Raw genomic sequence first — 23,128 nt, 5'->3', positions numbered from 1 at the left:
GAGATCGAAGAGCCGCTGTAAACATTGCAAGCCTAGATCATAAGAGGCCACCAGTGTCTCTTATTCTGTTATGCTTCTGTCACATCCATGGAAAGGGCATGGCCACTATGACCAGACTCATTCTCTGCAGACACATGAATCAAGGTCAGCCTAGACAAGCAGGACCCTCTAGACACTAAGGAAAGACATATGTATTTCTTTATGCAGCGGAAGCTTTGCAGTTTGCTCATTACACAGTAATTTTGTAGCAATTGAGTCTAGTCTGTTAGTCACACAATTGTTTCCCTTTGCTTCAACCCTTACCTGGGACCCTGCATCACCCTTTTCTCCTTTTCCTCCAGGAAGACCATTTTCACCCTAATGGGAGACAGAAGCATTCTCAGATTCCCATGGTTGTGGTGGGAAATCCCTCAGAAGGATCCCTGGGGTGCAAGACCTTACCTGTTCTCCACTTAATCCATAAACCCCGCTTTCCCCGGTTTCTCCCTACAAAGACAGATAAAATCAGACCAGAAGACTCCCCGTTGTGTGAAAAGAAGCACAGTGCCACTCAAAAACATGTTCACTACTTTTCTGCTCGACAGAGTTCATTGTTAAGGTGGCCTTGGGTAATATCAAAGGCTACTTAGTAATTGAAATGGTCAACAAATGAGAACCATCATTTGTAATCAAAGGCAGGCATAAAGGAAAGGCTGGTAATTAAAAGAAGATTTTTAAAAAGGATGTTTACAACAGAAACTTCAGTCTGACAACCCACTGGCCAACAATCTCAAAACCCTCTAGATAACAGATGGTCAGATAAATGTCCATGTCTGAAAACATACCTCCTGTCCTGTGAATCCCCTGTTTCCCTGAAAGTAGAAAAGACGATGGGGTTCAGTGCAGGGAAAAACATCAAATTGATGCTGAAGACATCTCACAATATCCTATGCAACTCTTACCTTAGGACCTTTGGCACCGTAGCATCCTTTAGAACCTTGCTCTCCTACTGGCCCAAGGTTTCCTCTTTCTCCCTGAGAAAGAGCATAGAGATAGATAAGCTGTTTCTATGGTAGCCTAGAATTTGTCTTAGGAACTAGGAATATTATTTGTCAGTAAAAATATGTAACTTTAAGGTGAAACCAAATACACGAGACAAAGAAAGACAATGTACAATGATTAAAGGGTCAATTAAATTTAAGGAGATAAACACAACACCCAATGAAATGACCTCAAAATAGATTAATCAAACTCTTACAGAATTGAAGAGAGAAATAGACAATGCAACAATAAATGGAAGAGATGTTGATACACCACTTTTTATGAAGGACAAAAGAACTAACTCAACAAAAACACAAAAATACAAAACAACACAATCAATGAATTTGACCTCATAGAGTTATACAGAGCACCCCCACCCAAAACAACGCACGCTACATTCTTTTCCAGTGTACATAGAACATTATCCAGAATAGACCATATAGTAGGTCACAAAGCAAGCCTCAGTAAATCAAAAAACATCACTATTAAAAAAGCACCTTCTTAGATCACATAGGTGCGTGTGCGCACACACACACACACACACACACACACACACACACACACTCACTGCCATCGAGTCGATGTTGACTTACAGAGACCCTGTAGGATAAGGTAGAACTGCCCCTTTGAGTTTCCAAGATGGTAACTTTTTTTCCATATTAAATCCTTTTATTGGGGGCCCTTACATCTCATCACAATCCATACATTCTTCCATTGCGTGAAGCACATTTGCTGCCACCATCATTTTCAAAGCATTTTCTTTCTACTTGAGCCCTTGATGTAAGCTCCTCATCCCCCCTCACCTGCATTCCCTCACAAACTCTTGATAAGTTATAGATTATTATTTTCATATCTTACATCGTCCTTTGTCACCCTTCACCTACTTTTCTGTTGTTCATCCCCCTGGGAGGGGCTTACATGCTGATCCTTGTGATCGTGCCCCCTTTCTCCTCCCACCTTTCCCTATCCTCTTGGTATCTCTATTCTCATTGTTATCCCTGAGTGCTTTATCTATCCTGGATTCCCTGTGTTTCGGGCTCTTATCTGTAGCAGTGTGCGTGTTCTGGTCCAATCCGTTTTGTAAGGTAGAATTGAGGTCACGATAGTGGGGGGAAGGAAGCATTGAAGAATTACAAGAAAGTTGTGTTTTATTGGTGCTATACTGCACCCTGACTGGCTCATCTCTTCCTTGTGACCCTTCTGTAAAGGGATGTCCAACTGTCTATAGATGGGCTTTGGGACTCCACGCCCCCCGCCCCCAATTAACATTGGGTATGATTTTGTTCTGGGTCTTAGATGCCTGATACCTGAATCCCCTCAACACCTCATGATCACACGGGTTGGTGTGCCCAAGATGGTAAATTTTGTGGGAGTAGAAAGATTTGTCTTTCTCCCTCAGAGTCACTGGTGGTTTTGAACTGAGGAGCTTGCAGATAAGATACAAACATGTAACCACTACACCACCAGGGCATCTGTCACGGTGATATAAAATTAGGAGTCAGTAATAGGAAGATCAAGGAAAAATGAAGTAAATCTGTGGAAATTGAAATGCTCCATTTAAAAGTACTGCATAATAGAGAAATTAAAAATGAACTTTCCTTAAGTCTAATGAGAATGAAAACACAACATGCCAAAATTCTGGGGACACAACAAAAGCAATGCACAGAGGACTATTTATACAAAAAAGACATACATCAAAAAAGAACAAATCAACATCTTAGTAAAATATCTCCAATAATTAGAAAAAATAAGCCTGATCCACTAGAAGAAAAGAAATAATAAAATTTAGAGCAGAAATAAGTAAATCAGAAATCAATAAAAAAATCAGCAATACAAAAAGAGGGTTCTTTGAAAGGATTAACAAAATTAACAAACCACTGACAGATCTTAGGAAAGATAAATGTGACTAGGAATGAAATGGTTACTTCCCAAACAGAACCAACAGAACTAAAGAGGACAGTAACAGAACATCATGAAGAACTTCTCTCTAACAAAGTTGACAACCTCGTAGAAATGGAACAATTTCTAGCAACACACTAGTTACTGAACTAACACAAACTGAAGTAAGAAAGCCTAGACAGGCCCATACCAAAAGAAGAAACTGATTAAGTATTAAAAACTCCTTCCAATCTTCCCTTCCCCCCACCCAAAAATTTTTTTAAAAGTTCAGGCCCAGACAGCTTCACTGGTAAATTCTACCAAATGGTTAGAGAAGAGCTCCCACTAATTCTCAACGTATTCCAGAGGATAGAAAAGGATGGAAAACTCCTGAACATTTAGCGAAGTAAACATATCCCTGATCCCAAAGCAAGCAGAGACATCACTAAAAATAGAAAATCACAAATCAATAGCCCTCTTCAACATATATATTTCAAAATAAATAATGCATCATGACCATGATAGATTCATACCAATCAAGCAAGGATGGTTCAACATTAGAGAAAAAAAATTAATGTAATTCATCACATGAGTAAAACAAAGGAAAAGACGGCATGACTGTATTAATCGATGCAGAAAAGTCATTTGACAAAATCCAACACCCGTTCCTGATCAAAAACACTCAGCAAAATAAGAATAGAAGGAAACATTTTGTCCACACCGTAAAGAGCAAATAAACAAGAGCCACCAACCAACATTACTCTCAATGGGGAGAAACTGAGAGCATTTCCCTTGTGCCTGGACGTCAGACATGGATGCCCTTTATCACCACTACTCTTTAATATTGTGCTGGTCTCAGCCAGAGCTATAAGGCAACAGTGGGTAATGAAAAGCACACACGTTGGCAAAGAAATCAAACTTTGCTTACAAATAATATGATCTCTACATAGACAATCTAAAAGTCTCGGCAAGAAAACTGTTGGAACCAATTGGAAGATTCTGCAACATGGCAGAGTATAAAATCAACATATCAAAACATCTGTCAGCTTCCTTTATACTATCAATGAGAACTCTGAACAGGAGATCTGGAAAGCATACTATTTACCATATCCACTCAAAAGATTGACCACTAAGTAATAAATAAGGCACTAGAGAAATAAAATACATGTACAAAGAAGGCTACAAACACTATTACATATAAAATAACAAAATGCATCTACATAAATGGAAGAATATACCATACTCAAAGGTAAACTAAAAAAAAAAACCATTGCCATTCAGTTTATTCCAATTCATAACGACCCCTTAGAACAAGGTAGAACTGTTCCTAGGAGATCCTGAGCAATAGATCTTTAGGGGAGCAGAAAGACCTATCTTTCTCCTCTGGAGCAGCGGGTGAGCTTGAAGCACAGCTTGTTTTAGCCCTCAACGCACAACCCACTACACCAATAGAGCACCTTAGCTCATGGATAGGAAGACAACATGGTGAAAATGTCAGTAGTAACCAAAGAAATCTACAGATGTAATGCAATCTTAATCTAGATTGTCATGCAGGACAGATCGACTCCTCGGGACCAATGTTGAGAGTAGCCATACCAGGAGGGGAAGGAGAAGGTGGGGGAAAGAGAGGGAAACTGATCCTAATGACCTATCTATACCTTCCTCCCAGGGGGATGGACAATAGACAAGGGGGTAAAGGGAGACATTGGACATTACAAAACATGAAAAAATAATAATAATTTCTAAATTATCAAGGGTTCCTGAGGGAGGGAGGGGGTAAAATGAGGAGTTGATACCAAGGGCTCAAATAGAAAGTGCTTTGAAAATGATGATGGCAACATATGTACAAATGTGCTTGACACAATAGATGGATGTATGGATTGTGATGAGTTGTATGAGCCCCCAATAAAATGATTTATAATAAAAATTATTAAAAAATTTAAAATTAGTTAAAGCTTTATATGGAGAGAGTCCCTTAATAAGCAAAGCATTACTAAAGAACAAATTAAGAGTCTTCTCACTACCTGACCTCAACCACAGCCACAATAGTCAAAATAGCTTGGTACTTGCACAACCATCGATATGGAGGGCAATGAAACAGAATTGAGAAACCAGAAGTAAATCCATCCATTCTCAGCAGCCAGTATTTGACAAAGGGCTAAATTAGATGGGGGAAAAGATAGTCTCTTAAAAAAAAGCTCTGACAATTCTGCAAACACCCTTTTGCAGAAGAATGAGACAGGATGCATATCTCACACGGTATTAAAATGAACTAAAGATAGATCAAAACTTAAATATAAAACTGGAATCATAATGTTCACCTCTGAAAAAAATAGAGACAAATGTAGGGGCTCTAGTACATGGCACAGATACACTAACAATTTGAAACCGTAAAACACAACATAATAAAAACACACAAACAGCAGAAGACAAACTAGATGACTGGGGCCCCCTGAAAATTAGACATTGATGTACATCAAAAGATTCCACCCAAATAGTTTCAAGAGAACCCACAGACTGGGAAAATATTGGGGGACTAATATCTAAAATTTATAGAAAACTTCAACAAAGAAAAGATAAGTAATCCATGACCATGTACAGACACTGCATAAAAGAAGACATTTAGGCAGCCTAGAAACATATGGAGAATTTCTCGGGATCATTAGTGATTTGAGAGATGGATATCAAAACAAAAATGAATTCACTTCACCCTGACATCAATAGCAACGTCTAAAGAATCAGAAAACAACAGATGCTGACGAAGGTGTGGAGAGACTGGAACCTGTTTATTCGACTGGTGGGATTATAAAATGCACGTTGGAATAATCAACCATTTAGTATCCCCACACAGTATTAACCCGGGGGTAAAGTTCATATAGTTGGGAAAGACGGATGAAAGGAAACAGGAAACACAAGGCGAATGTGAAGTGACGCTACATTGAAGGAACCGCAGAGGATGAGTTGATCCCACTCATGTGGGTGATCCAACATGTGTTTGAATTATTGAGTGTAAAACGATGGATCCGCCTAACAAACCTTCACCCAATTCACAGTAAAGGTTTTTAAAAATAAGAAATAAAAAGTTTTAAAAACATGACAGAAGAATTGTGCTGAGGACTCTCTCTCTCTCTCTCTCTCTCTCTCTCTCTCTCTCTGTGTGTGTGTGTGTGTGTGTGTGTGTGTGTGTGTGTGTGTGGTCTGTCTTTGCTCAGGAGCTCTGGTAATGCAGTGTTTCAGCAATCAGCTACTCACACAAAGGTTAGAGGTTCAAACCCACCAGCTGCTCAACTGGAGAAACATCAGACAGTGTCTTTGCCGAAGATTTTCTGCTTCTGTAAGGATATACAGCCCTGGACACCCTAATGGGGTAGTCATACTCTGTCCTATAGGGTCGCTATATATGAATTGAATTGACAACAATTTTGGTTGAAGTTATAACAGAGAGAGATGGAAGGGGAGAGGGGTTGGGAGAGCAATAAGGGATGGCCAAGAACTGGTAGCGGAACCAAGAGACTGACTGAAGATGGCATGGTGGGTTTCCTAGCTTGTGGATCTAGAAAGCTGAGTACCTTTGGGCAAGAGGGGTGGGGTGCCTTTGGGTACTTATCAGCTGAAAGGACTTTTATAACACTTGCCCCAGCAGCATAGAGATTGACCAAGCCCTACAAAGCTCTGGGGAACTAGAACCAGAAGAGACTGTCGTGACAGAAGGAATGTATCTTGCACATTCCTGAACCTGAATTGCAACCTGTTATTTCCCTAATAAACCCCTTACCTGTGAATGCAGCCATGCAAAGAATTATCAAGCAGAGAGTGGCATAAGGAGAATAGTTGGTATCTGAAAAATTGGAGAGAAGAGGTACATCTGACCTCTGCCCCATGTTGACAATGGTTCTCCTTCCTCCTCTTGAAGCTAGAGAGGGTCCGACGATGTACTATATAATTTTATTTATTTATATTATCATTATTTTTAACATTTTATTAGGGACTCATACAACTCTTATCACAATCCATACATACATCAATTGTGTAAAGCACATCTGTACATTCATTGCTCTCATCATTTTCAAAGCATTTGCTCTCCACTTAAGTCCTTAGCACCAGGTCCTCTTTTTCTCCTCTCCCTCCCCGCTCCCCCTTCCCTCATGAGCCCGTGATAATTTATAAATTATTATTTTGTCATATCTTGCCTTGTCCGATGTTTCCCTTCACCACCTTTTCTGTTGTCTGTCCCCCAGGGAGGAGGTCACATGTAGATCCTTGTAATCGGTTCCCTCTTTTCAACCCATTCACCCTCTACCCTTCCAGTATCGCCCTTCACACCCCTGGTCCTGAAGGTATCATCCGCCCTGTATTCCCTGTACCTCTAGCTCCTATCTGCACCAGTGTACATCCTCTGCTCTATCCAGACTTTTAAGGTAGAATTCGAATCATGATAGTTGGAGGAGAGGAAACATTTAGGATCTGGGGGAAAGCTGTATTCTTCATCGGTGCTACATTGCACCCTGACTGACTCATTTCCTCCCCTAAACCCCTCTGTGTGGGGATCTCCAGTGGCCGACAAATGGGCTTTGGGTCTCCACTCTGCACTTCCCCCTTCATTCACTATGGTAAGATTTTTTTTCTGATGATGCCTTATACCTGATCCCTTCGACACCACGTGATCGCACAGGCTGGTGTGCTTCTTCCATGTGGGCTTTGTTGCTTCCGAGCTAGATGGCTGCTTGTTTATCTTAAAGCTTTAAGACCCCAGACGCTATCTCTTTTGATAGCTGGGCACCATCAGCTTTCTTCACCACATTTACTTGTTCACCCGCTTTGGCTTCAGCGGTTGTGTCGGAAGGGTGAGCATCATAGAATGTCAATTTAATAGAAGAAAGTATCCATGCATTGAGGGAGTACTTGGGTGGAGGCCCAAGGTCCTTCTGTCACTTTAATACTAAACCTATAGATACAGGGACATAGATCTATTTCCCCATCCTCATATATATATTTGCATATGTACATGTCTTTATCTAGACCTCTATAAATGCCCTTTGCCTCCTAGCTCTTTCCTCTATTTCCCTTGACTTTCCTTCTGTCCCACTATCATGCTCCGTCCCCACCTGGGTTTCAGCTATACCTCTTCATTACCTTACCCTTGATCATCCCCTACCAGGCCTAAATAATTTTTACAGTGGTTTAAAAAGTTAATCAATCACTAACAATAGGAAGTAAAACATGATTGGGGTCAGGAAATTCACAGTAACGGTTTTTAAAAATAAGAAACAAAACCCAATATGTTCCTAGGAGTAAATGGATTTAAAAACAAACAAACAAAAAGAAAACATAAAAACCTTAACTTACAGCAAAACCCTCTTCTCCCAGGTAGCCACCACTGCCTTTGATACCTGGTGGTCCCTGGAAATAAGAAAGGGAGGAACATTAGCCTTCCACCGATTGCAAGCAGAGGCTGTCTAGCAAATTTCTTCAAGTTGACAGTTTTACCTCATATGGAATGTAAGAATTGGAAAATCCATTCTCCTACATCCAAATCAACTTTCTCAGAGCAGAAGTGTCTTTGAAGACACACAGCTATATTTGTCCCTGGCAGACTAGAATGATAATCTTTAATTAAAACATTTATGTTAGGATCTGCACGACATACAAAATAATGCACCACACATATTTTCCTGCCCCACCACCATTCTTCGTGAACCTTGTTTTGTTTTTTTAATCTAATTTAAACTTTACATGGGCTGAAGCATTCAGGAAATAATTAGTGTAAAAACTTTCTTTGAGGCAGCTATGATGATTTGGAAGCTATAGTGGCATCTATAAATTATTTAAAAAATTAAACACGCGTTAGCAAACAGTATTGAAATCATCATTAAACACTTCCATTGCATGTTCACACATATTTCAACATTTGCTAAAGGCCACAGTAACATTTCTGCATAGGTATATAAGCTTTTGTTTGGGGGGGAGGCTGTTAGTTAATATATGAATCAGTTTGGTTATTGTAGTTTTTATTAGTGGCTTGCTTTTGCTTGTTAGTAAGTCTGTGATGATGTTTTGACCTCATATAACCGAATAGCATATCTCAGCATCTTTTGTTCTGACAGGGTGAGCTTCTTCCTCTAGCTTCGTTTTTAGCGGAATAGACAAAATGTCCTCTACTTGTTGTTGTATAGCCCTGGCTTCACAGCTATAAATTTAACATTAGAAATCAAGATGAGCTATTGCTCCTGGGGAGGCTTCCATCGTTTAGCACGAAGGATCTTCGTTGAGTTTTTAGGCCTCATTGTCATTACTAGAACGCTGCATAGTCAAGGATCCTGGCAGCTGTTTCTCCTACGATGTCCAGAAAAACCTCTGAAAGAATATTCTTACGTTAAATGTCAAGAAATCTATGACTATCTAATTTGACATGTAAAATGAGGAGTGAAATAAGCATCGGCTACAGAGACTCTACCTCGATGTGAAAATCACCTCTTGGTCTCCAGGACCCCCTTTCTGAAGGACATACTACATTCAACTCAAGGCAACCATGAATCCGAAGTGCATCACCTTATTCCCAGGTGGTCCAGGAGCGCCCCTTGTGCCATCTCCTCCAGTGCACTTGCAGAACAAACAGCAGCACGTTCTTTCGGCGACATTGATCTTGGGACGAGGAAGGGTGGGAAATATATTACACAGGGTGCCATCGCTTCCTAAATCGTGCACATAAGCTTAACCTATGGTTGAGACTTGTGCTGGAACTTCAGAAACATCTGTACCAGGACTCCAGAGAGGCTTTCTGAGGCTGTGATAGTTACATAATTCGGTGTCAGTTTGAGGATTAAGCGTGTAGAGGTGGAGTCTAGCCTGTCAATCAGGATACAGCCAATGAGGCCTCTGTGTGGGCATGACCTTCTCCTTGGAGGCGGAAGATACACACTCTCTATCTTGTGAGACATCCTTGTCAAGAAGACACATAGAACTAAGCCCTGAGCTGGAGGAACCATGTGGAAACCCTTGCCAGTGTTGAGATGCTTACAAAGCCACTGGATCCACAAGACTTCCCACCCACTGGCCTGTGATCTTCCTGCATCCAGCATCATTGCATGTTCCATGAGTCTGAACAGGACTTTATAGATCGGTGTCAGACATATGGGCTAATATCGGACTGATGGACCTGATCTGGACTGGGATGAGATGTTTTACTGCAAAATTACTCTTTATATAAAGATCTTTCTTATATGCATATGCATATTTATGAATTTGTTTCTCCAGTTTACCCAGAGTAACACCGAGGGCTTCTCCATCATTCCTCCTGTGATCTGCATCCAGACCATCTTAGGAATTCTGAACACAATGAGGCATTTTGTCTGATGCACCCTATTCTAATGGATTACTGTGATTCTCTGTCTCTACCCAACATTGACCACGGTGCTTTCTATGACCCTACATGATTTTACCTCCAAATACTTGGTTGAATAAAATGCACGTGTGCCATTATCTCTGTTTTCTTTTTGTGACATTTAGGCGCTAGCAGGATTTAGAGAGTTCCTGTAACACTGCTGGAACTGAGTTCAATGGTAATTACTTCCAGAACAGTTTGTTCATGATATTATTTCAAAAATACAAATTACATGTCTAAATTTTTGGAAGTACTTGCTATAGAGGGTGGGCGTATAGGATGAATACTCTTCTTTATACTCTGGCCAAAGCTGTGTATTTAAAATTTCATCCTGAAATAGCTGGAACATTTCATGGGACTTTTGCAATTAGCCCCTCAGGTTTATTTTCAGGAGAATTTCGCCCATAGTAAATGCTATGCTTCACTTTAGTGGGGGTAGAATCAGTCTTTGTGTTGAAAAGTTTCCCATCAAAATTCTAGTATAAAGACAAAATAGAAATCACTTGCGACAATGATTAAGCATTTTCTCTCTTTAATTCCTTCCTCTTACATACATGTCTCCTTAAAACATTACACAAGTATCTTTTCCTGAAATTTTCCAAAATGAGTAAACTTAAAATGGGTAAAGTCAATCAACAACAAATGGATTCTGAGACCTCATACTGGATACTCCAAATGTCTTTGGAGTTCCAAAATTCCCTAGCACCTCATCTATTACTATGATTATGAAAGTTGATCTGTGACTAGTCCTGAAATTGATCTTAATGTCTCTTCTACAGGGTTTCATTTATGTGACAGCTACAAACAAACAGGTCTGAAGAGGAACTTCCTTCTTGTGTGAGTTGTTGGGAGGTGCCACCGAGTCAGCTGCGACCCACTGAACAGCATAGGGAAACCATGCCCGGCCCTGCTCCGGCCTCACAATGCTTCCCAGGCACAGCCACTGTACCCCTCCATCTCCTCGAGGGCTGTCCTCTCTTTTGCTGCCTCTCCACCTTACCAAGCATGCTGTGCTTCTCCAGGGCCTGGTCTCATCACCAAAGCAGATTTCAACATGGAGTAGACAGAAAACAGTGAAAAATTTGGTACTATGTCTTCCCCCAGGAGCTCTGTGGTTACGTGCTACTAATCACAAGGTCAGCAGTTTGAAAGCACCAGCTGCACTGAGGGAGAACGAGTGAGGAGACTCTCTACTCGGGGGAAGATTACATTCTTGGAAACCCACAAGTGCAGTGTGACCCTGTGCTTCAGGAGTCCAACTTGACTCAGTGGCGGAGAGTTTGATTGGGCTGCTTTCCCCATCTAGAAAAGGAACACCAGCAACAAGTCCATATTTTGTAAGTCATTATGTTGATATTTATGTATATTTAAGGAGCCCTGGTGGCATGTTGGGCTACTAACTGCAAGGCCAGCAGTTTGAAACCACCAACTGATCCGGGGCTTTCTACTCTGGTAAAGAGTCAAGGTCTCAGAAGCTCACAGGGCAGTTCTCCCTTGTCCTATAGGGTCGCTGTGAGTTGGCATCAATTTGATGACAGTGAGTTTATATATTTCTATATTATTTTAATACTTATGTTCACGAGCTGTCAGCACAGTGCACATCACGAACCATTTTTATAATTTATTCACGTGAAAGCAGTGCCACAGAGCTTGGTAGCACCTCCCCACCCTGCTTTCAGGGAGTTTTTGAAAGACACGTGATTGAGATATATTTTATTTAGGCATTGCTGTTGTTCTTTGGTGCCTTCTTGTAAGTTCTAAAAATAAACCAAAAATCTCAAAGTCAAGGCAACCCTTAAAAAATCCTTCCATTGCCCACAAAGTACAGCCCATCACGCCCACCATCACTATGCTTGGGACAGATTGCTCTTTTCCCAGTTGAGCCCCATATGTGATTGGCTCTCATTTCCAGGCCAGGCTGTCGGGGGACCAGGCATCTTAAACACAAGAGTGAGACTCTGTGGTGAGATCTGAAGGAAGCTTATGCTCTACAAGGGATATGACAAGGGGTTGGCTGAAAGAACAGCCCGCTCAGAGCTTGCCATCTTGAGTTCTCTGGCATTTCCTATACTTACCTACTGGAATTTGGGCAGGATTTCAGGTGCCATTTAAATAATTTTTCTTATTCCTTTTATTTTGCTCAGCATATAAATTAACATGCTTTGGTGCTCCCCTCTAGAGTACATTTCTTTCAAACACCTTCCTACTTAATTGTTAATCAATTTTGAAAAATCATTCTTTGCTCCCAAATGAGCAAAATTCATTCAAAGACATAAGCATAAATATCAAATCTATATACGAAGCTAATAGACTATTTAAATTCACCAGCCCTTTTAAAAATAACTTACCAGATGCTTTGACAGCCGACTCCCAAGATCTCTCATTCCAACCGTCAGCTGTGTCCTGTACTCAAATCCTCTCCCAAACTCAACGGACAGAAGATTTTCCAGGTCAGCAGGATGAGCGGCACTTCCATCCAGAGCAACAGTGATGAGCGCATTTAGGCCTAGACAGCACAGTTGAAGAGGTGTCAGTTATACATGACCGTAGCTGACCATTTGTAATTCCCTCGGAGAGGTGGAATTGGTTATTACAATTTTTTGTACATGGATTTTAATTGGTTTTTGAGGATTTGTTATCCTAGTTAGAGAAAGAGCTCTGATTTTATTGTCTGTTTCACCTACCAATGTTTCAAGAACAGATTTGAATCATTGAGCATTAATGACAGAGGACCAGAGGAGTTGTGGGATGAGATCAGGAACATCGTGCATGAGGCAATCAAAGGTCATTTCCTAAGCCAGAAAGAAACAAAAGATCAAAATGGATGTCAGGAGAGACTGAAATCGGCTCCTGATCCTCGAGGGACGAAAGCAAATGGGAACTATGATGAAAAAAGTAAACAGGAAATTTAAAAAAAGTAAACAGGAAATTTCAAAGAGCAGCTGTACAAGACAAAAGTACAGTCTAATAAAAGGTGCAATGGCCTAGAGTTGGAAAACCAGAAAGGAAGGACACTCTCGGCATATGTTAAGCTGAAAGAACTAAAGAAAAAACTCAAGCCTTGAGTTGCAATATTGAAAGGTTCTATGGGCAAATTACTGAACAATGGTCTGCTTTTTTAGAACAAAACAAAACCCTTCACCGCCATTGAATTGTTGCCACTTCATAGTGACTCTACAGGACAGGGTAGAACTGCCCTTGGGAGCTTCTGAGACGGTCACTTGCCTTTCTTCCTTGGAGCCGCTGGTGGTATGGAACTGCTGACCTTGCCCTTAGCAGGTCAGTGCCGAACCCCTACACCACCAGAAGAGTACTCCTATAAGTGAGCTATAAGATCTGAAATTCCGTCTCTTAATTTTCCTAGAAATGATTTAGGGGGAAATGATTTTAAAAATTGGGAGAACAAAGAATTGCTGAGTAGATACTAAGGTTTTGTCGTTAAAAGATTAGCAAATACTTTCAAACTTCAATTTACACAGAAACATTCTAAAAAGCCCCATCTATCATCCAGGACCCGTTCTTCCTTCTCTCTCTTGTCTTTCAGTGATTGCACAGCTTGCCTGGATGCAGCCATGCCTCCAGATTAGGGAGGTTCAGCTAGGCCACGCACCATAAGGCACAGCGCCACCTCAACCTGTACGATAAGCCTGGGCTCCAGGTATTCCTAGTTCATATCGCCAGAATCTCTGAGCGCCATAGGACGATTTTCAAAAGGCATCATAATTCTCATTTCTCATATTTGAGTAGTCTTAATTTCTGGGGATAGTGTTAAAATCGATTTCTGAACTGGAATTTCATCTCTTCTATGCTCCTTGTGGTTTGGAAGAAAGAGGATGAAGACTGATTTTGAAACCTAGCTATTCCTGCTCAGGGGGCTGATGCTGTGGCATGTGCTCTGTTTCCCCTACCAAAGGAAAGCTGAAACACACAAACAAAAAGGGAAAAGAAAAACCTGCCATGGAGGGAAGAATCTGACTAAAGGTCAGGGGCAGGTGGCCAAGTGAGAACAGAGCACACCTCAAAGTCTCCAACTACACCCTTTGCCTGCTTGGAAAGCCCAGATTCCAGTGAGCCATGTTCACATCATCCATTTAGCTCCGTTCAGAGCAGTGGTTCTCCTCCTTCCTCAGGCCGCGACCCTTTCACACAGCTCCTCATGTGGTGGGGACCCCCCAACCATCACATTATTTGCATTGCTACTCATCACTGTCATTTTGCTACTGTGATGAATTGGATGACTCTTGTGAAAGGGTCATTTGATCCCCAGAGGGGTCACGATCCCCATGCTGCGAACCGCTTGTCTAGCGCCATGAACGACACCACAGCGTTGCTGCCATTGTGGGGTATGGATCCAAATGTTTGCACTCTACCTGATGCTTAGGGGTAACATGGGCACAACCTTCCAGGTGTGGCAACGGACCTTGGCCAAGGGAAATTTTCCAGAAAAAGGAGCAGCCATGTGTTGTTAGGAGCCATATGACAACAAGTGGGTGGGAGGGGGGTGAACTTGCTGCAAAGAAAGGATACGGGTAGGTCACTATAAGCACCCACCAATAGGAGAGTCCTTCTGTTCTTAAGCATCCAGTACCCTTGGATGCATTTTTGCTTCTCCTGACCCATATTTTAGTGAGGGCTGACCTGACCCCAAGTTCCAAGGACCATTGGCTCCTGAAGGGAAAGCCTCAGGGCAAGAGTTTCAAAAACTCATAAACACATTCATTGTTCCAGCCGTGGTGTGAAGGAAACCTAAACCAAAGGCATTCCGTGGAGACCCTGCTACACCGAGTGTAACTGCCCCCCACACCCCGGGCTTTCTTCTGTGTTTACAGGCACAGGCTGCCCGCTTCTTGCTCCCACTTAAACCACCAACTGTCTGGTTAGCAGCCAAACACCTCAATGTCCAGCCACCAGAGGCTCCTTTGGCATGAAGGAAGGAGCTTATTAAAAGTTTCCTTTCAGAAGTAAATTTGTCCACCAATACTGGCAACTCTGGAAACTTTAAGAGTATTAGAGGAAGATAAATCTAACACCCGCCTTCTTCATGCAGGGAAATGGGCTTTCCACTCTGACACTAAACCAGTAATAACATTAGATAATGGGGGCTATGGGGATGAGAACACGGTCCAGGACAACCTAATGAGAGGAAACGCTGTCATGCACGACAGAGGACAGGACTCTGTACTTACTGTCCTCTCCTGCATGCAGGGCATGAGGCAAAAACAGAGATCAAAGTCTCCTGAGATTTCATTTGCTCTGCCAAGTGGATACTGAGTGGAGATGTAAGAAAAGACAAGTTTGTTCGAAGAACCAGGGTCGTGTGCTAAGATGAGAAAGTTAATAGACACTCCTTTCTCCCTACCCAACTGGCCCGCACTCCGTACAACGCACCTTCTTTTCTGAGTTCATCAGACTTTTGTTCAAGTTTTTCAACATCGTCGTCCAATCCATCAGAAAATAAGATCACCACCTGAGAGAGCATGAACAAAGGGAAAGATGAATAAAAACGAAGACCGTTGCAACCACTGACCAACAAGTACAATCGAGACCAGGTTACCTTTCCTCGGGCGGCTGATTTATTCTGAAATGTGTCCCACAGTGCACCCAAGAGATCTGTGTTGAGAAGAGCTGGTTCTTCAATTGTTAACCCCTTCAGACTGTGCAGGATATTTTCACTGTAGATCTCAAACTTAGGAGAGTACTTTTCCATGGCATTTGTCACTTGGAAAGCTATGCTCACCTTCGTCTCTGTCCCGACCTCACAGCTTACCCCATTGAGGGAGCTCATGGCACGTAACATGTCTGGAAGATAAGTTCTCATCCAAGACTGGTCTTCCAGCAAGCTCTGTCCTTTTGGCTGGGTTGAAATGTCAAATCCCACCACAATATCCACAAAACAATCTAGGATTCAAAAGAGAAGTATCCGTTATTAGAAAAATGAACACCTGTGCTTGGCTCACCTGGAATGACTGATTCAAGGGGCCTGGAGTTATTTCTATCCCAGTTATAAACATGGAAAATAAGAAGAGGCAAAAAATAAGGGCTGGAAAAGGCTGAGAATCACTCTTTTATTACCCGGAAAATGTAAATATGCACTATTTTTGAAAGCTGGTATAAAGTCTAGATAATTCTGTAACAACTAAAGTTCTGAAAGATTTTATTGAGGTCATTGGAAAAGTCATGAAAAGCTACTAAAATTGTGCTAAAGTATGCCCCAAGAGCCCTGGTGTAGTGGTTACAAGTTGGGGCTGCAATTCACATGGTTGGCAGTTCAAAACCACCAACCTCTCCATGGGAGAGAGACTTGGCTTTCTACTTCCCTAAACAGATAGCGTCTCCTGGGAACCCACAGGAGGTTGCTGCGAGTCAGCATTGATTGATGGCAGTGAGGAAATACATTCTGAGAACATTAATTTTCTAAAATAAGAAAGCCATTTCATGCTATCAATTGAGCTCATTCAACAAATAGTAAAGTATAACAATTATAGGGCAAAGGTAAGGGGTTTGAACAGTGAAACTCAGTTAAGAAAAAGAAAAAGTGAATGACAAAGTTCTTGTCTCAAGGAAGGGTCTTTTATAATTTACCTTTCTATGAAGAGTCTCAGAATCTCTTTTTGTCCAATCCAGAAAAGAAAGCAGTAATGGAAAATAATAATCCAAGAGATCTTTTGAGATCTTACTTGGTTTGGGTTCTAGAAGTGAAGAAACTAAACACCCAGTATTCAACCGTGTCAAATGTGGTGTGAACGACTCAAAGTGAGGGTGCATCAATCACGCTTTTCTTTCATTCCAGGGAAGTATAAGCATTTTTGACGCTAGAAGGGGCTTGACATTTTGTACTGAGTCTCTTATAGCAGTAAATTAGAAAAGAACAAAGTCTGAAAATCCATTTTAATTTTCCTGAAATCTAGATTTCTGGAGATACCCACCGGGCCATTGCTCTGAGGCCTTCTTTTGAATGTGAAGCTTGAGGAAACTGGGATCCTAACATCATCCTGAAGGCAAACAGTAGCCCAAGAGCAAAGATGGCAAAGACCGTCTTGTATTGGGCCTTGGGCTTTTTGGAAGAACTATATGCAGCCAGTTTTCAGGAAGAGAAATTCCATGATAAGACCCGAAGCTGTGTGTTAGGGTAAATTATATAAATACTGCTCCAAACGTTTTCCCATAGTAATGGGGGTAAGGTGGGGCACAAAACTTGGGGAAAGTGGGACAGAAGTAAAATAAATTTAAAATTTTTCGGAAGTTATTTTCTCTTTAGAATGGTTTTATTTCCCAGTCAAAATGTTATCCCAATTTGAAAATTGCATATCGACTAAACTTTAATTAATTCATATTTTTGTTTAACTATGCGTTTTTTCTTAATTTTAAAAAGTCATATGACACATAACTCTTCCTTCAAGCATTTTCAGTTGGTTAAAAACTCCAGCTTTCTTAGGCAAACTCAACACACATGACTTGCATGGCAAAATAATAAGTGTCTGTTTTCAACTTACTTTGTTAATATCAGCAGTTTTTTCAGATAATTTTTGCATAGAAAAATTTGCAAATCTTTTAAATCAAAATGCTAGTTTCAATCCTTAAAACAAGGACTGGTAATTTGGTTCATTTTTAAGGAGAAAAAAATTGAGTGAGAGAAAATCAAAGCCTTGTTTGCTAATAAATTTCCCCATGAAATTCAAAGTAAATCAATGTGCTATCAAAAGACTGGAATGACCAGTCTCTTTATTTTATTAGAAAATCACATCTCCAATACTCAGAAAGCAAAGATAAAAAATCCAATCAGATGGGAGCATCAGAATATGCCTTTTCAAAATACCTCTTAAAACCATATAATGCACTCTCAATTCTGCCTTCAGATCAAAAGTTTCACTTTGGGACAAACTTTTTTCCAGCCTCTGAACACCATTCAGTAATCAAGATATGTTACTGTCTTCAAAGAAAATAGCTTTTTATAAGGGGAAAAAACCATAAAATTATGCAGAAATGCCAAATTATCACCGAATGACCCTGGGAACAGTTTCCTATAAAAGTCAAATGTTTCAACAACAACAAAAAAGTCAAATGTTTCAGTTTTTGGCCTAGATTGCTGAATGACAAATCCTACCTAAGTAATTTTCTTGTGTTTACTTGGCTAATTCCAAACTGATAAATGATTCACTAATAACGTGACCAGAAGGATGCTCTTTAGACAATCCCTCCAGAATTAGCAGCCATATGTGTACCTGCAATTTGAGACCTATACTGATCAAGGGACACCTGATGGTGCTTTGTGGACTGCTAACCACAGAGTTGGTGGTTCAAAACCACCAGCCAACCATGAGAGAAAGTTCAGGATATTAGTTCCCATAAAGATTTCAAATTTGGGAAACCCTGCATAGTGTTCATATGAGTTGGAATGGACCTGTGGCCATGAGCTTGGTCTTAGGGTGTACCCATCGATCAAGCGCCCTTGAATATTTTATGTAGACACTTCCCCATGAACAGATCTAGAGACTTCCATGACAGAGTTCATGTCTTCGAGCAAAGCTCACACTGGAGATTAGAGGTAACAGGAAGCAGGGAGAGCTTTGGAAGTGAGAAACTTGAAGTCAAATTGCCAAAGAGAAACAATGAAGGACTGCACTGGAATAGAAGGAATTGGGATTATAAAAAAAGTGGTGATGAATGCCATGCCAAGGGGGTGGGGGCGGGGGGCGGAAGGTAATCAATCTACAGGGCTGGTTGGAAAGGGTGACAAAAGAAGACTTTAAAAAGAACTGACAACAGTGTTCTGAGCTTCTGACTCATCTTCACCAAAATGCAGTGGGGGGAGCCCCGAGGGAGGGAGGCCCTTGGGTGGGAAATACAAAGAGTCTGGGTTTAGTCATGATTGGTCGTGACTCTGTTATTGCCAAATAATTTTTGCCAAATCACTTAACCTCTCTGGCGCTGTTTTCCTGTCTATAAAAATGAGATTATATACTTAAAAATAACAATTCACACCCACAGAAAAGAGGGGATTGGACTAGACAGTTGGACTAGACATTTTCAGTTTCTTAATTCCCTGCTGGCTCCCAAGAGCTGACTCTCATAGTTTGACTTGTAAAGAAAGCCCATAATTCACATTGCTGTTTTAGTGTGAATAAATACTCTCAAGGGGTCAGGGTTTAAGAAGACAGGAGATTGTTGGTAAAACACCTGAAAGGGGAAACTAGGGGTATTGGCATTAATAGATGGAATGGGAGAAAATGTGCTTGGGGTCTTTGAAAGAAGGAGTATTTCAGATGAAAAAGTGGAAGGAGGATCTAGAACATAGCCAGGTTCTGTAAGAGACCGAGTTTAAATGCCTATCAGATTTTCCTGGCCCCCTCTCCCATCCCTAACCTCTCCTCCCACTGGAATTTGGAGGTTCTGCTCCTTTTACCATTGCAGCACTGGATGGAGGATACTGTAGATCCTATGTTTCCCAAAGGGGTTGGATAACACCATCCAGAAGGGTTGGGGAGTGCATTCTTTATGATACTTAGACCAATAAGAGGCAGGAGAAGGCAGGAATTGGAAGAAAAACTCTCTCCTTTCTTCTCTGATGGCGTGTTCATGCAGCGGTTCTACCTGGCCTCCCTGGCGATGTCTCCCATAATCAAGGAGCCAATTATACTCTGCAAAGAAGTTGTGCCTCGTTTGGCCACACCTGACACAGCCTTTATTTGACCTCTTTCTGGCCTTACTTTCCTTCATGTCACTCTTGCTTCCCGGGAGTGGGCCTCTGGGAAAGCATTAACAGATTCACTTGGCTTTAAGTCTGTGTTCTAGAAAACATGGCGCAGAAACCGAAAGAAATTCTTGTCAAGAAAAGTTAGAAACTGCCAACTTTTTGTTTTCATTTCTTTAATCAAATCATGACATTCTCTTTCTTTTAATTCATCCTAATCCGATTGGCCTTTTGTTTAATCACCTTTTTGATTCATCTATTTGTCATGAAAGATGCAAAATAGGTAAGGGTTTCCTCATTCTTTTCCTACCTAATCACGGTTCCATGCCAAAAAGTCTTCCAACATCCTGAAAATGCCCTGAAGTCCCCTCTAAGTAGAGAGAGTAGCCAGGGCAGAAGGCATATCTAAAAATTAAGCATGAGTGAAGGTAAGCCAACAGGCCTTGAAGTTTAGGTCCTTCGAAGAATTCGACCTATGTGAACCCCGAGAATGCCTTTGAAATAGTACTAAATTTTTTAGCTTCTGAACCAAAGAATTCTCGGTGATCATTAGTCTGTGAACTAACTGCAGCTCACGAGAACAATTTTGTAGACCAACCCCATCACTCCATGTATTTGTATTGAAAAGATCATCTCAAAGAGCCCTCTGCAGCATCCTAAGATTGCACCTCCTACCCACTGAGCAGTTACCACGCCCTTCTCCTCGGGCGCTCACATAGCCTATGAAGCACAGCGAAGCTCCAAACACCACCAGGGACTTCATTAGCAGAAGAGCAGCTGAGCCGTAGAGAAGCTCGTTGGAAAGCTCGCAGTCATGACATGGCACTCTTGAGGTCCGGATCCAGGTCTGCCTGACCCATGTCCTGTCTGGAGAGCCTGTGGTGACAGATCATGCGTTGGCCCAGTTCTGCTACTAGACCGTGCTGCTGGAAGACAACAGCTTAGCACTGCGTGGTTTCCTCCAGGAGCAGTGGTTTATGAGAATAATTTTCGACATCTTAATCAGATGCAGCTATTAATTAGTGCGTGTTCTATAACACCAGCACCAGAAGACCTAGACCCCGCGAGAAAGCAGGCAGGTTAACCAAAGAACATGGGCTGCTCGAGTCAGAGGAGCAGATTTCAGATTTGCTTCGCCTCTCCCTCCCTGTACAGTCAGGGCAGATGACCGATGTTCCTTTACGCTCGACTTCTCTCACTTACAAACCAGGGAATGGAAATACACGCTACACTGCATAGTGGGAGACTGAAAGGCCATAGTGCATTGAAAGTGCTTAGAGAACCAAGCTTGACCCTTGGCTCTTGGTGCTTCCGTTTCATATCCTTGTAGGTGACCATCCTATCTCTTAGGGATTAACTTGACAAACGGGCACATTCAGACTCAGAAAGGGTATGGCTTCTCCAAGATTACCGGTATTCTGAAAAGGAGCAGAGCCAGGTTTGGTGGTGACTGAGGTTTCACATGCTAACCAGAAGGGTAGTAGTTTGGAAGTACCCAGCAGCAGCTCCCTGGGAGAAAGCCCCGTTTATCTGTCCGCATAGACGTGGCGGCCTTCCTCCATTCTGTCACATGGGCTCCCAATGTGGGAATCGACCTGACACCCATAACAACCACAAGCTGCCCCAGTTCCTGTCTTAATTCTTCAACTTAGAGCTTACAGCGCAAGAAGAACTGGCATCCATTAGGGTGTTTGCACAGGCCTTTGAAGCCTTATCGGAGTTCATTCCAGCCTCACCAGGCCTCAGCCCACGGCTTGGCTATCAGGTCCCCACATTCTTGCTTGTTGGATTAATGATTTCAAGTTTATCTCAATGTAAAGTACTTTTCTCTCTCTTTCTGATTTCCTGTTTCTTTTAAAGATAACTCACTCACTGCTTGGAGTGTGTGCTCCTGCTTTGTACTTCCCGCGTGGTTTTCTCTCACTCTCTTGGGTAGGGACTAGGTGGTTCCAAGATAATTCTTTCTGGCAAAAATTCGGAAGTAGATATTTCATAAGAAGCAGGAAATGAACACGGAGGCTTGGCTGAGGTACGCAGGCATTAGGTAACACATTGTGAAGCCGGGGGGAGACCATGAAACAGGCTTGACAAAGAAAGTAGCCTTTAATCAATTACAAGACTCTTAACCTTGAACTCACATTGGGTCTATGAAGGTTTGCACTTGAGTTTCCAAGAACGATTTTGGAGAGAGCTGTTTTCATAGTGAGTACATTTCTCTCTCTCCTTCCCTTTCTCTCCCCTGTGCCCTCTTAAGACAAGAGAAAAAGGCTTTAAGAGATAACTTGACATCCCTCAAGCCTGTTAACCCTCCAGAGTGAGACTTGGCTGGGTGCTGCTGTTCTTGCAAAGGGAAGGCAGCCACGCGGGAGGGCTGTAATTTCCAGTGTTTGTGGGGGCCACTGAGATGCTCTTGTCGCCCAGTGTGCTGATGTGACCCAGTGTAAGAAAAAATTGTGGTGGGGCTTGTTTGGCTTCCTCTTCAAGAAGGCAATCTGAAGGAGGCACAGAGATCTTAGACGAAGAAAGCTGGAGGTATCACTCGAGGTGCCAGATAGAAGGTAAAATGTATCATCTGACTAATTTTCTTGGGTGGGGGGTGGTGGAAACTTCTCTGCTAACTCAGGAAAGGCTTTAACTTTAGACTAGGGTTACATCTACAGAAAACCAACTTCGGATAGGTGATAGCAAGTCAAAACGTTCCTGCAAACTTCTAGCTCTTCTTCCTTCTCCAGTGAATGCTGGAGAATCCAGAAACCATGCTCAGCAAGATGGGGCCAGGGCCCGGGGATGGGGAGGGATGTAGAAATGCAGGGAAGAAAATTGTGGGGAAAGTGCTGACCGACCATCTGCATCCTCTTCCCTCCTGGCAGGAGAACAGCTGGCAGCGGCCTCTAAATGGGGTGTGGCTTTGCATGGAGCTTGGCATCGCAATACTCAGCACCCTGGCACATATTCACACTGGCCTTCATCTATTAAATGGGTCACTGGTAGGCAAGAATGAAGCAAGTTTATAATTACCTCCTTGATACCATGCTGACTCAAAGTAGGGGTTAAATATGCATTTTATCACTTAATCCTCATCATGAACTTTTCAACTAGGTGCTGCTATCAGTTACACTTCACGGATGAGGAGATTAAATTGAGCAAAGTCAAGCATC

The 23,128-nt window shown here is 41.9% G+C and overlaps 1 protein-coding gene across 3 annotated transcripts in view; it reads right to left on the bottom strand.

The window, feature by feature from the left end:
* Positions 1 to 23,128, bottom strand: part of COL6A6 (collagen type VI alpha 6 chain) — a 161,617-nt gene that overhangs the window by 88,625 nt on the left and 49,864 nt on the right. For all 3 annotated transcript variants that reach the window (XM_075547205.1, XM_075547207.1, XM_075547206.1), the window contains exons 9-17: positions 15,834 to 16,177; positions 15,668 to 15,746; positions 12,628 to 12,785; positions 9,448 to 9,540; positions 8,245 to 8,298; positions 942 to 1,013; positions 825 to 851; positions 442 to 486; positions 304 to 357 (exon numbers count right to left, since the gene is read on the bottom strand). In XM_075547205.1, the coding sequence (XP_075403320.1) occupies positions 304 to 357; positions 442 to 486; positions 825 to 851; positions 942 to 1,013; positions 8,245 to 8,298; positions 9,448 to 9,540; positions 12,628 to 12,785; positions 15,668 to 15,746; positions 15,834 to 16,177 (926 nt within the window). The remainder of the gene's footprint in view (positions 1 to 303; positions 358 to 441; positions 487 to 824; positions 852 to 941; positions 1,014 to 8,244; positions 8,299 to 9,447; positions 9,541 to 12,627; positions 12,786 to 15,667; positions 15,747 to 15,833; positions 16,178 to 23,128) is intronic.

This window comes from Tenrec ecaudatus, chromosome 4 (assembly GCF_050624435.1).
Source record: "Tenrec ecaudatus isolate mTenEca1 chromosome 4, mTenEca1.hap1, whole genome shotgun sequence".
Lineage (NCBI taxonomy): Eukaryota > Metazoa > Chordata > Mammalia > Afrosoricida > Tenrecidae > Tenrec > Tenrec ecaudatus.
This window is presented reverse-complemented; position numbering and strand designations above follow the sequence as displayed.